This window comes from Abrus precatorius, unplaced genomic scaffold (assembly GCF_003935025.1).
Source record: "Abrus precatorius isolate BTA unplaced genomic scaffold, Abrus_2018 Scaffold8, whole genome shotgun sequence".
NCBI classification, from domain to species: domain Eukaryota; kingdom Viridiplantae; phylum Streptophyta; class Magnoliopsida; order Fabales; family Fabaceae; genus Abrus; species Abrus precatorius.
Window position 1 is genome coordinate 34017760 of NW_020874428.1, and position 17625 is coordinate 34035384.

The window sequence follows — 17625 nt, forward strand, 5'->3', positions numbered from 1 at the left end:
AGTTTTGACTAGAGTTAATTAGAATGTTTTTCTATCAAGATTTGTGGCCCACAATCTCTTCTTTCTCAAAATTTCCACTTATCTGAACCTTAATTGGAAAAGTGGTAGCACATGAGATTTTAGAAGGCTAAGCTGAGTTCATTCCCTTATATAGATAAATCTTAACTAATAAGAAATATAGGGCAATTGGAGTATTCACATGGCAAGTTGGCCTCTTCATGAAACATGCGCAGAAACTGTCTAGTTTTTTAACAAAGCTCCAAGTTGGGGCAATATACGAATAAATATTTGAGTCTGTGTGTGGGCGCGTGAAAGAGAGAGAGAGTTAAGAATCCATAGGCAGTGAGTGGAGGGGATGAAAATGAAGCCATGTCAGTGTCTAATGATTTGCATTGATTAAGGGATGAGGCTTAATGAGTAACATGAAATCAACCGACAAAATTACTTTGAATAATCATAACATCCCCACTAATATTTTAATGCGAACACTATGTGTAGTATCCATTTTCATTTAAAAAAACGTTTCATGTATCATTAAAGTAGATATTTTTATATTTTTTATGTATTTTTTTAAAAATTCGTATACATATGTAAAATAATATATGATATCAAACATAACTCTTCCTTTAATCATGTCACCATACTTATATTTCAAACCACGTCAAATAAATAATGTTCCTACACCAGAGGGACCACTTCATGGACTCACGAGATGCATCATATATAAGAAAAAAGCACAGGTATGTACAAGTAGATATATCATGGCAGATAAACCCTCTATAGATCCAATGGTGGAGGGAGAAAAATACATGATTTCATTTGTGTGTATGTGAGAGAGAGTTTGCTATGTATGAAAATGTCGTCAAATTTTCTAAATTAATAAACCACCATGCGCATATATGCTTTTGCAAGCCATAGATTAAGGAGTATATGAGAAGGTTCTACAACTTGAGAGCAAATCTTTCACACCATGCTCAAGCATCATTCCGACACACTAGACACTTGATAATTAAAATATGATGTTATAATTTCACCTTATAGAACATATTCGAGCTCTTAATTCTTGAAGGCATGCTAACTTGTGTACTGACTTTTTTTAATACGTATATTATTAGTTTCTATATTCAATTAAATCATTATTTTTCTTTTAAATAAGTTATTCAGTTTAAAGAACTCTTATTTTCTGAGTTCTTTAATTAAAAGTTAAACTTATAAGCATAATAAAATATTTATAAACCATCATTAAATACTCTTTTATGAACAAAATTAACTTGTGATATTTTTTAAAATTATAAGTTTTAAATAATTTTGTAATAATTTAATTTATTACTGTAGTAAAATATTTTATTTAAATTAATTCTTTTTTTTATTTTTATTTTTTTCTATTAAACAGACAGTTTAAGAAGAAACAAAACTAAACTACCTAAAGAGTCTAGCCTCAAAAGAAGCTCCAAAGAAGAAGGAGTCTTATCAAAGAGGAAAGAAGACACTTCAAGATCATGACTCAACTTAGTCAACCAATCAGCACTTTAGTTAGCTTTCCTAAGCACATGACTGAACCTAACAAACTTAATGCTTCTGATTAACTCCCTAATTTTGCTAATTATAAAATAAAAAAGTAATTATTACTTTGCATGTTAATAAGGAGGAAAATGACTATTTTACAGTCACATTCAACCTAAATAACCTGAAAGTTTCTCCAATAACCAGTTGGAGGCCCCAAAAAATGCCCTAAAGTTCAATAACAGTAGGATGGCAAGGATTAAGATTTTTACAAAAAGTCAACTATGAAAGCACTAGTAGAATCATGGATTAAGCCACCACAGTTAACAATACCTTAGGAATGAGGTACTGAACCATTAGTATTAAGCTTTAGGTAACCAATTAGGGGAGGCATCCACTTCATCATGCAAGTAGTTCACCAAACAGTAGCAAACTGCTTCTGATTAGGCCTACAACAAAAGAGAAAATAATCAACATCAAAGAGGATTTTGCTTAATAGCTCCTGGTTATTAAGAATGTTATTCTAGAAAATAAAATTATTCCTGAATTTCTACATATACCAAGAAACAAACCCAAAGACAATGTTCCAATTGGGATACAAAGGAAAGTTTTGTTTAAAGATACTGAATCCTAGCCAGTTGGATAAGCCAAGACTGAAAACTACACCCACTTGTCAAGGGGAAGAATCTGACTCTAAATAATATTGGCTACCCAATATTTCTTAAGAACATGAATTATAGATTCAGGAGTCTCCATGCATCTAAGACATAAGGGAGAGACAATTATTTTACAAAAAAAACTTTTCCTCATTAGTTAAAAGTCTACCATGGACAACTTTCTATAGAAAAAGTGAAAATCCTAAGAGGACCCTCCCAATCCTAGACTAACTTAAAAATATTTTTCTAAATTGAAGTATCTTTATTTAAATTAGAAATAAAGTAAAGGCAAATTTGATTAAAAAATATCCATTATTAACTAGTTTCTAGTAAAACTAATCCTAGTTATTAGTTATAATAAGGGGATTAATAAGAGATAGAACAGAACAAATAGACCTGAGAAGCATATTCTTAATTCTACCCCAATCCCTTATTTTTTGTTTTATCTTTATTTATAAGTGAGAATATAATGCACAAAATAATTTTTGTTTCATTTGTATTTATTAGCTAAAAGTTGCAAGAAAGTGTAAAATATAGATATGTTTAATCTATATTTTACATATGATGGATAAGTTAATGGAAAGTTAAAAAATCAATTAAAAATTTTAAAACATGCTAGAAGTCAAAAGATAAAAGCTGCAAAATAATAAGTTATCTAATTAAATTTAAAATAATTAATAAAATTAATTATTGAATTAAATAATGGATATAAAATGATAAAATAATATATTTAATCAGTTTACGTTAACTTGAAATTACGTGTATTCTTATCAAAAATATTTTATTAAATGAAGTAAAATAATACAAAAAGCTTTACATTATATTTTTTAATGATTTGATTCTATAAAAAAATAAAATGTGCTTTTGTGTGTGTATGTTTAAGGGTTTATGAAGTAATATATATATATGAGCATGATCTTTTTACATTGGTGTAAGTTTTGAAACTCTTATATTTAATATGAACCTTTCATTTAACTTACATCTAACGGGTTATAATTTATTATTTCACTAGCCATTAGATATAAGTTAAATAAAAAGTTCAGATTAAGTGTAAGAGTTTTTAAACTAATACCAGTGTAAGAAGATCATTCTTTATATATATATATATATATATATATATATATATATATATATATATATATATATAATATAATATAATATAATATAATAAAATAACAAGAGCAATACAATAATAATAAAGCCTTATTATTTTACATTTATTATTTAGTTTAAAAATTAGTTTTATGTATTATTTTTAATTTCAATTTACTAACATTTTGATTCTCAATTAAATGTTTAATTTCAACTTTCAGCCAACAACTTTGAATTGAAAAAAAAAAAAATCAACTTATTAGCATTTTAATTTTCACTTAAATTTTAAACTAATTTTATTAAATAAATTTATATAACAAGTATCGAGAAATAAACCATGTACACATGATATACTATTGCTTAAAACCATGGTTCATACAACTTGAACTTCTTCACGGTGTATTTAGATGATTATTTATTTAAATATTTATTTTATATTTTTTAAAATAATGACTGATATAATAAAATTAAAATAAATTTATTAAATTATTCTAACAAATTAAGTTATATAAAAAATCTTGTCGATATCTAAAGATAGGCTAATATGCTGTTTAAATTCCTTTGGAAGTTACGAGAGTAGTGATGCAGTTGGGTACGAAGGAAATATGTGGATAGCTGAAGAAAGAAGAGTAATGTTTTTAGTTATTCTGATTGCTGCACACATGGTTTTTCATGTTCTATTCATTGTATTTTGCAATATAAATTAATAACATTTGAATTTGCGTCTAAGAGTTTAAAGTTTATTTTAGTAACAATGTAATATTATTAATATTTGACATTTTAAAACTCCCGCTAAATCTTACAGGTAATCCATGTTCTAAACAATATTTTAGTGTATTCTCTTTTGTTTTAGTCCCTATTTACACAAATATTTGCAAGGCCTAAACCAGCAATTTTAACAACCAACAGGCTTTTAATTCTGAACGGTATAGAACAATTATCCTACACAACTATAAGTTGTTGGTGTTTTAATCTCTATTATACACGGTATTAATTCCTTTTTACACATAAGTTGTTTTATACACAATTATCCTATAAATTATACACAAATTTTAACAATCTTTTTTTCTCACAGCTAATCCAAACTCAAACCAAAAGCAGAATACAACTCCAGTACTACATACAGACATTTTGTAACATGAAATACAGAGAATGTCTTAACAAATTAAAATTCATGAACAAAATTTCTGAGCTACAAACGTGCAGGTACTACAATAGAAATACAGTAGGTTTCATTTCACTTCTCAAACATGCAGCTAATACTAGTCTGAAATGAGAAATGTCCTACAGGAACACGGATGCATAAAAGAACCCAACCCTCTGCAGCTCTGCCCAAAGACAATAATATGATCCAGCAAACAAATTTTTGTACTGGAAAAAAATAATAAGGTAGGTGCTCTCTTCACTACACTTTGGCGTTAATAATTGCCTACAAGAAGCTCACAGGCGGATAGAAGGCAGTTAGTTTTGGGCGTCATATCCTAAATGGCAGGTTCCCTGAGCTAGATTGGTCCAACTTTGCTCTTTTCAACTTAGATTTCTCCATGGCAATCTCTTGGAAAATATTTGGCCCACCAAAGCTATGTTTGTAGCCCCTTATCTTCTTCCGCTTCCCCTTATCATATTCTTCATCCCTGTAAATTTTGGAGCAAGATACAAATTTATAAATATATTCAAAGTTTTGGATCAAAATAGTGCAGTCACACAAAGTGGTGTCAAATCCTAAGCCTTCCCCCAGAAACCTTCAAACATTGTGATTGGCAACTAATATTTCGGTAGAACAGCAACTGCACGAAGGGCATATTTTATCTATGTATATACGAAGCCTACATCAATATGCTCACAATTCACTTTACTATACATTTGAACCCAGTGTACCAACTATTATCTATGGGACTAGGTCAACAAGTGCATTTACAAGGTCAGATACTATTATAAGGCAATCATTACATCACACATGGGATATGAAAGACGCCTGAAGTACAATTTAAATCACTTATTAATTAACACAATAAATCAAATTCTTTTTAGGCATAGACAAATCATTGAAAAATATAATTTTTCACAAAACAAAAAGGTGAAAAAATGTGTCGTCATGCACTCTAATTAGTCACAACACAAGAAGGCACAAACTAATACAGTCCAAATTACTACCCATAAACAAAGGAAGAAAGAAGCAACATATGGCTGAGCTCACCATTCATCCCCAACATATCCAATGCTGCTAACGATATTGTCATTCTTTGACTCCAAGGTATAAGATGATGGTAATTGTACATCGTCCCAACGTGCAACTGTACACAAAGAACAGACAAGTTATATATCACACAAAAGGTTCCAAATTTTAAAAAGTAATGGAAAATCTTGGGGGAGGGGGAATGTAGTTCAAGTATTTGCCCATTTAGATAACATGTGGAGCTAAATTAACTGAAGCAACTACATTTATCAGTGATAACCATTATATAGATGACATCATTCACACCGAAAACAATTTTCCAAGTAGAGTCCCCTTTTAAGTATTTCAGCATTCATTGATATCCCAATCACTACACTTCCGTTTGAAGATCTCCAAAATAATTGAGCATTTACATCCCAAAATACCTATATTATAATTATAATTTGGAACAACCAAGCACCGTGTATCATGGCTAATGCCACTGCTGCTCATGCAGTCACTGTCCCTAATGGCCCCAACCACAGCATAGACAGACCCACTGACCATTGATTGAGGTTTCATGGATAAAATAGAGAGGAAAAAATGACTGGTGGAGTGAGATTTGAAAGAAGTAAGCAATGTGGCAAGTAGCAAGATTCCATATTCTGAATGCAGTATAGGATAGGCTATAGAGACACCAGGTCAAACAATTAAGCCAATATTAGAGCATGAACAGGTAGACTATTAACCCAAAAATCAATATTACCTCTACTCCAAAAGAGATCCCAAAATAAAATGTTTCACAAAATTCAGAACATAATATTTTGCAAGTCAACTTCAGTATTTAGATCCACTAAAATGTGCAGGCAGATATATGTAATTACTTGACCATTATGATAGTACAAATCCAAATACAAAATATCAACAACTATGCAAGTCCACCTTCCACAGCACCAGAGCAAGAATAAAACCACAAGGATGTGGAACCCTATGCGAGACAAAAAATTGGGAGGGAAATATCAATAGAAACTTACCAACTGTCTCCTCCAGACCTCGAGTAAGCATGCTCATTAAACCATTATGCATTTGATCTCTCCTACTACCATGTCCACTATCAGGTTGTCTAGCTTCAAATTGATTTACTACTGAAGCACACCCAGATATGTTTTCTAATTGGGTCACTGATGCAAGCACAGTGCAGTTATGATCAATTCTCTTCCTCAATTCTACTTCAGCATTATTTTCATCATTAGATTTAAAATTAACACCAGGTCTAAAACTAGCCCTGGGAGTCTTGCTCTCCGAACAACTTGATACACAAGGAAATACATCAGTTTTTCCAGTTGTAGATGGTTCAGCCTCTTCTGAGGAGAAAGCGCATTTATCCAACTTTTCTTTATTTGGATTCTTGAAACCCAACCTGCGACGTTTACTTGTTTTGTGATTCTTCTTCTTCCTCGGGCCCAAGTATGCCATGAATAGGAAGGTTGGGCGAAGATGCATGCTGGATAACTGATACTTGAGGAACTTCTTTTTGGATCTTTTTACATGCTTTTGGTTACAAGACACTGTAATCAAAGATCCATTCATTGGCTCATTAAAAGCCCGTCCCTGAGAACCAACTGCATTTTCATGCATTGTACTACCTGCTTCCTCACACACCGAACCAGTTGCAGAAGTTCCATGCTAAAATATAAAAGTAAAGTAAATAAATCGAAATAACAAGGTTCAAAGCAATGAGCATAAAGGGGATTGTTTAGAAACCTGATGGTTGATTTTCAGATTAACCAGTGAAGTTATGGGGCTAATGGTGTTGGCCATTTTTGTGCTTGAATCATGAGGTGCAGCAACATCAACTTTTTTCACAAGATTTTGCTGAGTGAGGAGAGGAGATTCACAGTTTATTAATTAATAAAACTGAAATAGTAACATTTCAAGGGGGTGGAAAAATAATCCAATATATCCATAAATCAGTGTGCATGGATTAGATGGGTTGGGTTATTGTGATTGATCAATGTTTAATGACCCATCAGTTTTTTTTTCCCAATCCATTGTATTATTAAAATGCTGAAAATGGATCAAGTAGTTTTTCTTCATGTTGCTATTGAAAGCACATTTCTTCTTCCTGGTGCTTTTCCTTAGCTGTGTGATCCATAGTGTTGCAATTACTCCAATTGGATTTTTTTTAAATGTAAGATTTTTTAAGGGATGAGTTGGATATCCATTGATAGAAAAAGGATAAATAGATCATGGATGGTTGGATTTTTTCAATACTTCTACAACAAATAATAATTGGATTTTTTTTTTTTTTTTACACATCCATTATAATAATCCAACTCAAAATTTATCCAAATCATCCAACTGACATCCCTACCAATTCAGAATAAAGAGGATACCGAAAGTACTTGGAATTACCTCCAGAGACTGAGATTTTCCATCAATAGTGAGTCCAAAATTCTGGGGATTAGTGGATATTGGCACCATTGAAAGAGAATCTTTACTGCCCTCTTCTGAAATAGCATTCTCATTGCACATATTAAGTTTGTCTCCAACTGGTTTAGCTAAACATTTCACTGAGTCTTTTCTACAATGATCTGAAGATGACAAGCATCCAAGTTCTGATTTAGCCACAGAGAGTCCAACTGGGAAATCCTTCTGTTCCTGTGCCTTGGAAGAAAGTTCAGATACAGGTTTTTTACTTTGTATCAAGCTTTCTGTTAAAATGACACTATTTTTTTGCTGAACCTGAGCATCCTTCAGAAAATAAGCCCTTGATGAATCAACATTTGAAATGTTTTTCTCAGCTTCTGCAGTCAAAGAAGGTTCACCACAAAATTTATTTTCTGCCAGACCATTTGGATATTCCCTCAAGACATGATTTGAAGTAGAAGAATCTCTATTTCCATTCACATTAGACTTCATATTCTCCTTCTTAGCAATGTCAGCAGGCTTTCTTGGAAGAATACTTTTTCTATCTCGAACATAAAACAACATGTAAGCTTGCTGATTTAAAACTTCCCGCTCACTGACATGACTTACCTGTTGCAACAGTGCAGATTGGTTTAGAACGGTAAATAACTGACTTCAATAAGACAACAAAACAAAGAGCACCCTAGTGTCAGGCTTTATCTAGTATTCCTCCAAAGAAAATCATCAATACAGTAATTCACAAGTTATGCAGGCCATTTCCATAGCATGTATCATACATGTGCATAAAAGCAACAGTATTTATCCAGTTATGAGAACAAACAATCTAACTCAGGCAACATTTTGAAGGTAACCTAAAAGAGATATAGTTGCCTAAAGGTCAGTTCATTTTCCCAACAAAACAAAACATTGATGCAGTAACGTCAACTTCCAAGGAGCTAACTACGACTTCTTTCTGGTCCTAAATATCGAGCTTTTTGGGGAGTTTTTCATGGTCCTTTTTATAAGATCCCATGCAAGTTGTTTTTAGCATAACTTTTTTTTTACAAAAACACCCTCAATGGAGACAATAAATAATTAGGTAGAAAGGGAATAAGATAATTGAATCCCAATAATTTTATGGGTAGTTTTTTTTAAAAAAAATCCAAGATTTTATGTAATTGAATCCCATTAATGAAATTAACTATTTCTTAATTCTTATGAAGTAGTCAAAAAGATCTTATATTTAGGACCAGAGGTAGTATTTTAAAAAACCTTAGTAAAGATATGGTATTCTATAAATTAATTTCTTTACTACTATCCCCCCCCCCCCCAATCTCAAGACACTGGCCACTTTTGTCAAGTTTATTGATATTCATAAAATTAGTACCAAGATTTGCAAAATCCATAAAACTATAAAAAGAAAATTATAAGGCACATTTTCAGTACCCGATTGTCATCCAAGGTATACCACATGTTATTTGAAGTGCGAACATAGCAGTAATAGTGGCCAGAATGAGTGCTGGAACCAGAATGAACCAGAACCCCATATAAGGAGTACTTAACATCTCCATCCTGCCAAATGGAAAAAGGTTGCAATAAGAAGCATAACATTACCATATTAATTATTAGAAGTTACATACACAAATATATGGCAGTAAAACAAAATAGCAAGTATTTCAAAACAAGAAACTGAAAAATTTTACCAAGCCTGGCTTTTTTAACATAGTAAACCAATGGCAAACACAATTTTAGGCATATATTTATTATTAAAATAACAACAATTTTGCTAAAAGTAACATAATTCATACAATTATTAAAAAAAATATATATTGCTTACATATGATCCACTGACAAAGGGTTTTAAGTCCAATGCACAGCCAAAATGAACCTTCTTTTTAATCTTCTGTCCAGGATCATGTGCATGGAACCGCTTTAGATGAATTGTTAGTACATAAGGCGCCTTATGAATTGTTAGCTGTTTGAGAGCCCTAACTTTCTGTTTGCACCGTTGACATTGGTACTGCCTCTCCCCTCCATCCAACCATTCTGCAGCTGTGAAATTTGCAAGTGCTTTTTGCAATGAATCTGCCTTGAATATTTCAAGACTTAAATCTAAGAAGGGATCAAATTTGTTGGAGCAATAAGAACACTGCTGGCATTTCACCTGGGAAAAGTAACAAAGAACACTTCAATTGTTGTAATAAAGTAACCATATATTGAAGTAAAAAAGTGTATAATTGTTTGCTTTCTATATAGATTCCCAAAATATATTTTAGATATTAACCAAATCACTTCCAAACATCCATTACAAGTATGGACATCTCCAGAGAGTATGTAATTCTGAGTCATAACCATGTCAAATGTGTATAAATTGCACACACACTTCAAATAGTTTTAGTAACAGGTTTATTATCTTTTTTATATAATTTTTAAAACATCTATATCAATACAGATAGGAATACTACAATATTAATACAAATTTAACATTTTCTTATGCCTATAATGAATTAGGCTCATTTTTAAAACATGAATTCTTTAGATTGGAAATTTTCACTTTATACTAACTTATATGTTGCATTATAGCAATGTTGTGTTACATGATTTTTATAATTTGTTGCATCTCCATGTTGATGTTATATGTTATCTGGATCCTGTCATATCAATGCCCCTAAACTTGATTAGTAATGACATTACTCTTCAAAACTCCGCATTGAATAAAAAAACAGTTACCTGACTCCTGAGACGACCACCGAAGATTTTATGAACAAAACTTTTCTCATAAGCACTAGGTGATTCACTTGGTACTCCAGAAGGCAGGCAACATTTATGCATGCACTCAAGTAAGTTCACCATATACTCATGCGCATCCTCCTGCCTTGCATTTCGGAAGTTCCGTGATATGCCTGACCTCATGTCAGGAAGTACAAATTTCAAGCCAATAAAAGAGGGAAAGGGGGCAGGGAACAGTGCTTACTGCTTATTGATCAAACCAAGGAACAATCACCTAACTAACTTAAGAAACAGTATTATCTCTTGTCAACAGGGAAGTTCACAAAAAGATGCAAAAGGACAAAACCCATTGTTAGATAAATAAATGTGAAGAAGTGGTTTTAGCCATGTTTCCAGAACAGCTTGCTGCGATCAAGGTAGTTAAAATCGGGATTTTACTTTAAATCGTAAAGGAGAGTGAAAATCGTAAATCGTAAAATCGTAAATTGAATCGTAAGATTTTATAAAATTCATATATATGATATAAATTCATATTATTCATATAAAATATCATAAATTAAGGGAAAAAAGCTTCAAATCAGTAAAAATACTTAAACAACGTAGAACTCACAAATCATAATTTATTCCATAAGAATGTAATGCATTTACATGAATAAAAAATAGACCAGAACAGAAAAGATGTAAGAACAACAATAGATTAAGTTGCAGACCAGGTTGCACGCATTAGGAGGACTGTTGAATGTTGACAACAATGTTAGGGTTCAAAGCTGCTAGAGGCAAATTAGATTCCATAAAAAGGAGATATATGAAAGAGGCGTACGATAGGGTTCAACAAAATAGACTTTGCGAGAAATTTTCAAAATCGAAGTGAAATCGTAAAATCCCACAATTTGAGGGATTTTATGATTCAAATCGGGATTTTACAAGAATTTTACTTAATTAGGATTTTATCCACGATTTAAATCGGTGAGACTTCCAAAATCGTAAAATCGTAAGATTTTAAGATTCAAATCGGGATTTTAACTACCTTGGCTGCGATACATGCAATTTCTGATTGTTTACACGGAAAGGGGTGAAATTGTCAGACTCTCGACTCAATGGTTTGAAGGAATGCATGCTCAATGAAAAGAAACTTCCAGCCAACCACTCTCTCCTTAGCCCAAAGGAATACATACACAAACAGCACAGAGAGACGGAAAGAAGCAGGATATTTTAGAATAGTAGCCTTATTCTTATCAAGAGTCTCTAAACAATAAGAGGGAAAAAAAGAAGCCCTGTTGCTCATTCCAAAATCAAATATAAAACATAAGGATACATCGTAGATTCCCAACCAGATCCTCTGGGGACAATATTCTCCCAGTTGACTGCAGTGCACGGCTAACATGATTCTGTATAGCACACAGAGCACAAAATCCAGCAATGTGGCCTAAAATAATCGTAAAATACAATCAGAAATTCAATATAACAATAATTTCCTTCATGCATATGTATGCATCATTGCCAACTAACAGGAAAATTTATGAAAACATAACCCTGTTCGACTGCGCTTATTTAGCATCATACACAACAAAGCAAAAGTGAACCATAAATGAAGTATTTACATGAATATAAATATGGCAAGTGTAACAGAAGAGGAAGGAAAACAAAAATGCAGAGAGTTTCTCACATGAAGTCTTATGCTTGCCACTTTGCAGATACGCAGCTAGAGGTTCTGTGTATGTCAAACACTGGAGTACTGAATTGAGAAAACATGTGTTTCCAAGATTTCGCAATCCAGCTCCCTGAAAATTATGAATAGCATCTTTTTCTTTAATCAAGCCTATATGTAATAAAATCAAGAACAATAAAAGTGAATGCAAAACGAAAAATAGAAGCTCGCATCAAAATCAAATATTCCAAATTAAGCGTTAACTAATTTGCATCTTAAATTGTGAAACGCACGATAACAACCGACAGAAGCAATGAAATTCAAGTGACGGACAGACTCACTATTCTTCGGAAGGTAATTCCGAAGCTGAGCTCCGGATCCAAGCCAAACTCGGAGAATTCGGAAGCGTCGTGTTTCTTAGTACCCGCCGGTGAGGCGCCGGAACCGGATGGTCCAGGTTCGGAGGAGGAGGGGTTTAGGGTTTCGATGTGAAAATCATTGGAAAAACCCTTGAAGGGCTTCTTGACAGGGTGGAACTCGATTCTTCTCCGGAAGAGGACGTTAGAAGGTGAAGGATCCGGTGGATTCGGAGGCTCTGTTTGGATCAAGAAAGCTTCCGCCATTCGAGAAGCTTCGATTTCAGAGTAAAAAGTGCAAAGTGGAAATGCAGAGAAGAGAACAAAACAGAAGCAGAGGGTTTCGGCTTCTGCGAAAGAGAAATGATGGCCGAACGGTGGCTACTATTAAACCCTACACCCCCATCAGGTAATCATTTTTTTTTTCTCTCCAACTATGAGTGGTCAGTTGGGCCTGGGCCCATGAGTGAGTGTATGGCCGAGAAGAGGAGGGAGGCTTTTTGCACCCAAAATAATCCTTTTTGAACCTATTTTTATATACCATTTAAAAAGTTATAAATATTTTAAAAATTAAATATATTATTTAATTTTTATAAACAAAACTCATTTTATTTAAAAAATATATTTTATTACATATTTAAATTTTTTTAAGTTTTCATCTATGTTATTTACATTAATTTTAATAATTGATACTTTATAATATTATATTATAAAATATAGATTAAAATGTAACAAAATATTTGTATAATTTTTTTAATAAATATAATAAATGGATATTAATTATCGAAATTAAATTTATATCTTAACTGAAAAATAAAACTTTTGGTGAAATTGTCTAAAAATATTAAAATAATATATCAAATAAAAAATCATGAATTTTTAAAAGATTACAAACTCAGTAAAAATATTATTATTTATGCTTTAAAATTATATATTTATTAATATAAAATTTATTAATTTAATAAATACATAAATTAAATAAAAATTATAATTATAATTAATAAGATACCAAAAATAATTCAGACAAAAAATATTTTTAAATATTTTTATTTTTATAAACATTTAATTGATAAAAATTTATCATAAAAATAAATTGATGATATTTTCAATAGAAATTAAAATGTTATATAAAAGTATATTATATATAAATTAAATATATTAAATAATTGTAATAAAAATGCTAACGTTAATATTTTTTTAGAAAAAAAATAAATTAAAAAAAAATTCATTAATTAATAATCAAGTATTATAAAAAAAATAAGTTACTATATATATATATATTCTCAATTAATTTTGATTTTATGTATTTTCTAATTTTTATTCAAGAGTATTTAATCATATTTTGAAATCTCTCAGTGACGGTGTAATGATAATGATAAAATATAGTAAAGTATTTATATATAGATCAAAACATAATTATAGAAGTTAATTCATAAATAAATATTAATTATAGAAATAAAATATATAATTTAACTTATTTAAATAATAACTTATAAATTTTTATAAGTGACTTTAAATTTAAAAAATTAGCAAACAGTATGAAATGAATTGCTTGAAAATCGTTATGGGAATTTTCTATTATTTCTTATTTTTCATTATATTTCAAATTATTAAACAACCGATTAAATATGTATATCTTTGATCCGTAACTTTTCATATTATCAGTTTTCGTACTAATGTCAACTAAATTATACAAATTAAATTAGTCAAAATTAATTTTTTTTATTTTCAAAATCATCATAACAACTTTATTTTAATTTAATATTATTATATCTAACTCTACTATTAACATATGTTTCATTGAAGTTAATTTAAGTTCTCACTAACTTTATTTATTAAAAATAAATGAAAAAATAAAAAAATTAAAATTAACTCTTAAAATAAAGAGTTCAGAGTATAATTTTAGATAAATTATAGGTTTATAGCCGTTACTTTCTATACTCTAGCAACAAAATAACTTTTTAAATCGTAGTAAACAAAAATAAATGACATAAAAATACTTATAAAAAAGGTTTAATTTAGATAAATTTCTTAATAAGTCTTTATAAGAGTCAAAATTAAGTAATACAATGAATGAAATTTTATTTATAAGTTAAAATCAACTTATATTTTTTTAATTTTAAAAATTTAAATTATTTTTAATTTATGAGATATTTTATTTTTTATATTATTTTTATTTTTCTAATAAGAACTTATCTATACTCATTCAGTTGAGTAAAAAATTCTTATAAAAGAAAAAATTAATATAAATAATAAATAAAATTTATTCTATAAATTAAAAATAATTAATTTCTTTAAATTTTAGAGAAATTAAATGAAGAGCTTCTAAAAATAGATAAATATAATTTTTTTTGAATTTTTAGAAGAAGTTTTATTTATTTATTTTATTTTATAAGAATTTTTTAAAATAGTTCAAAAAGATAGCATGAGTCACAAATTTATACTTCTAAGAGAATCCATAACATTCAATAAAAAATGAAAGATAGAAATTTGAATTATAAACTAACATGTCAAAAGAAAAAAAATCACCCATTTTTATTTAATACACCATCTTTTTAAAATTATCTTTTATAAATATTCAAAAAACAACTACTACTTCTGAATTTTTTTTATAAGTTCTTTCAACTAATAGACGAAGTAAAGAAAGAAGAAATTGGTGAAGTTTTTCAAAGACATTTTTAAACAAATATTTGAAAGAAAAGAAGATGCATTTAATTTGTTTGATTCATTTAAAAATACAAAAAAAAAAGTGTACCATTTTTAATTAGTTTTTAAAAGGTTTAGGACAAGAGAAAATTAAAGAATCGTGAGAAATTAAATAATAAATAATGTTTATAATTATTTATTTTTCCCATACAAAATGTATAAGTACAACTTACAGAATTATTTGTGTTCCTAAGTTTAAAAATTCTGTTACGAAACTTTTTAAAATCTAATGCCTCCTTCTCTGCCAGAGTGTATTACGTGTCTCCCACTTTGCCTAACCACAATGTAGTGCATTCATCTCTTATAACGGTTGATGTACAAATTTCAGACCTCAGAACTCTACATTGCCAAATTGTCAAACACAACATGATTTGGGATGTACCTGCAAGCATCAACATTATTAAATATTTGAATTGATTCTAAATATAACCTTGCGGGCAACATGTACTCTTGTCCTAGGCCACGAGACAATGCCAATGACCATAGCTTATTTTCACATATGCAATGTGAAACTAAGATTGTAATGGATCCTGCTACCAATTAGTCAACTCAATGGATTTGAACTTTAAGAGGCACTTGATATGGAAGAATTAGCCTTTTGCAAACATTAAAGATATTGAAACCTAGTGAAATGTACATGTAAGAACAGCTGACAACATTTTGAAGCAAATGCTCTTTTAAGTATTGGGCCTAGAATTTCACTCCAGAAATCATAGATGACGATGTCTTGAACTAAGTTGATTTGGAAACAGCTATGAGATTTGGAGTGCTATTACTGACCCAACATGAACAAATTTTACAAGAAAAAAAAATTATCGCTTGTTTAATAAAATCTCGTTGTTGCTAGTGATTGTGCCCTTGTTGAATCCTCTAGTTTTATCCGTTTCAAGGCAAAAAAAATGCTTACCTGGCTCCAACTCAACACCACGAGAAAACACCAGAAGGAACACGATATAAATGCTAGTAGAACCAACAATTTGAAACATCGATAACAAAAATTTCAACCCCCGAGCATCATCCTTTAACATCAAAAGGAAAAAACATAATCTTAGCACCAAATGAAAATATAAGTTCAGCAACAACTTATGCACAAATGAAATTACAATTCAAGCCACAAATTGCATTATGGGCAACACAAAAATGGTGGACATTATCAATACTTCGTGCCTCTGCAGTTAAAAGACACAAATTCATTCATCGAGCATGTACAGATATGGATAACAGAGACCTTTTTTTTTTTTAAACTGAAGTTGAAAACTCTTCTCAGAGGTCAGAAAAAGGTTTGCAATTGGAAACTGATAAATCGGGCACCCCAGACCAATCTAATGCACTTAGAAACCTGTGGTATAATCATGAAAATCTTCAGACATTTTCTTACTTCTTTAGGATAAAATATGCAGAAGGGCGTTAATATGCTTCTTTGGCTCTCTTCTTTTTACTTTTTCCTGATCTACAATAAAATACAAAAATACATAGGCCTGCAAGAATAAGAAATTGTAGGAACAAGAACAAAAGTTTGTAGGAACAAGGATAAGAAATAGAACAAGAAAAATTGCAAGATCAAGAGGAAGAAATTGCAAATACCGCAAATCACATGAAGGAGAACAAGGAAAAGAAATAGAACAAAAAAATTGCAAGATCAAGAGCAAGAAGCTGCAAGAACAAGAAAAAGAAATTGCAAGTATCAAATATTACAAGAACGAGAACAATAAATTGTAGGAACAAGGAAAAGAAATAGAACAAGAAAAATTGCTAGGTCAAGAGTAACAAATTGCAGAACATGAAGAAGAAATTGCAAGTACAACAAATTACAAGAATTAATGAGAACAAGAATTGCAAGGACAGCAACAATGAGAACAAGAAATTTCAAGAACAAGAATAAAAAGTTGCAAGAATAGAAATTACAAGAACAACAACAATGATAATGATGATGATGATGATATGCCTCACTTGTTGGAAATTGCAAGATCAAGAGCAAGAAATTGCAAGAACAAGAGGAAGACATTGCAAAGACCATAAATTACAAGAACGAGAACAAAGATTGAGGAACAAGGAAAATTGCAAGAACAAGAGCAAGAAATTGCAAGTACCACAAATTACAAGATCGAGAACAAATTGTAGAACAGGGAAAAGAAATAGAACAAGAAAATTGCAAGATCAAGAGCAAGAAATTGCAAGAACAAGAGGAAGAAATTGCAAGTACCAAAGATTACAAGAACAAGAAATTGTAGAAACAAGGAAAAGAAATAGACCAAGAGCATAAAATTGCAAGAACATGAACAAGAAATTGCAAGTACCACAAATTACAAGAACAAGAACAAGAAATTGTGGGAACGAGGAAGAGAAACAGAACAAGAAAAATTGCAAGAT

At 30.4% G+C, this 17625-nt stretch overlaps 1 protein-coding gene across 3 annotated transcripts; it reads right to left on the reverse strand.

The window, feature by feature from the left end:
* Nucleotides 1–4307: 4307 nt before the first annotated feature.
* Nucleotides 4308–12946, reverse strand: LOC113845922 (ubiquitin carboxyl-terminal hydrolase 23). 3 transcript variants are annotated; one of them, XM_027473624.1, is made up of 12 exons: nucleotides 12535–12946; nucleotides 12212–12326; nucleotides 11861–11971; nucleotides 10546–10718; nucleotides 9653–9979; nucleotides 9262–9387; nucleotides 7822–8445; nucleotides 7171–7281; nucleotides 6441–7092; nucleotides 5449–5545; nucleotides 4713–4885; nucleotides 4347–4670 (listed from the first exon to the last, which is right to left on the reverse strand). In XM_027473624.1, the coding sequence occupies exons 1-11, from the start codon at nucleotides 12814–12816 to the stop codon at nucleotides 4726–4728; spliced, it is 2778 nt and encodes a 925-aa protein (XP_027329425.1). In that variant the 5' UTR covers nucleotides 12817–12946; the 3' UTR covers nucleotides 4347–4670; nucleotides 4713–4725. The 3 variants fall into 3 exon arrangements, with proteins under 3 accessions (XP_027329424.1, XP_027329425.1, XP_027329426.1); XM_027473623.1 differs by having other exon boundaries at nucleotides 4308–4885; XM_027473625.1 differs by lacking the exon at nucleotides 7171–7281 and having other exon boundaries at nucleotides 4347–4885.
* Between the last annotated feature and the right edge of the window lie 4679 nt (nucleotides 12947–17625).

What these genes read in the sequence shown, in the direction of transcription:
- LOC113845922 (XM_027473623.1), bottom strand. Translation starts at nt 12,816, where the DNA reads ATGGCGGAAGCTTTCTTGATCCAAACAGAGCCTCCGAATCCACCGGAT. An exon ending in TCTGGTTGGGAATCTACGAT is followed by an intron (nt 10,719 to 11,860) that starts GTATCCTTATGT and finishes ACATGAGGTCAG; the next exon opens with GCATATCACGGAACTTCCGA. An exon ending in ATCTGAAAATCAACCATCAG is followed by an intron (nt 7,093 to 7,170) that starts GTTTCTAAACAA and finishes TTTATATTTTAG; the next exon opens with CATGGAACTTCTGCAACTGG.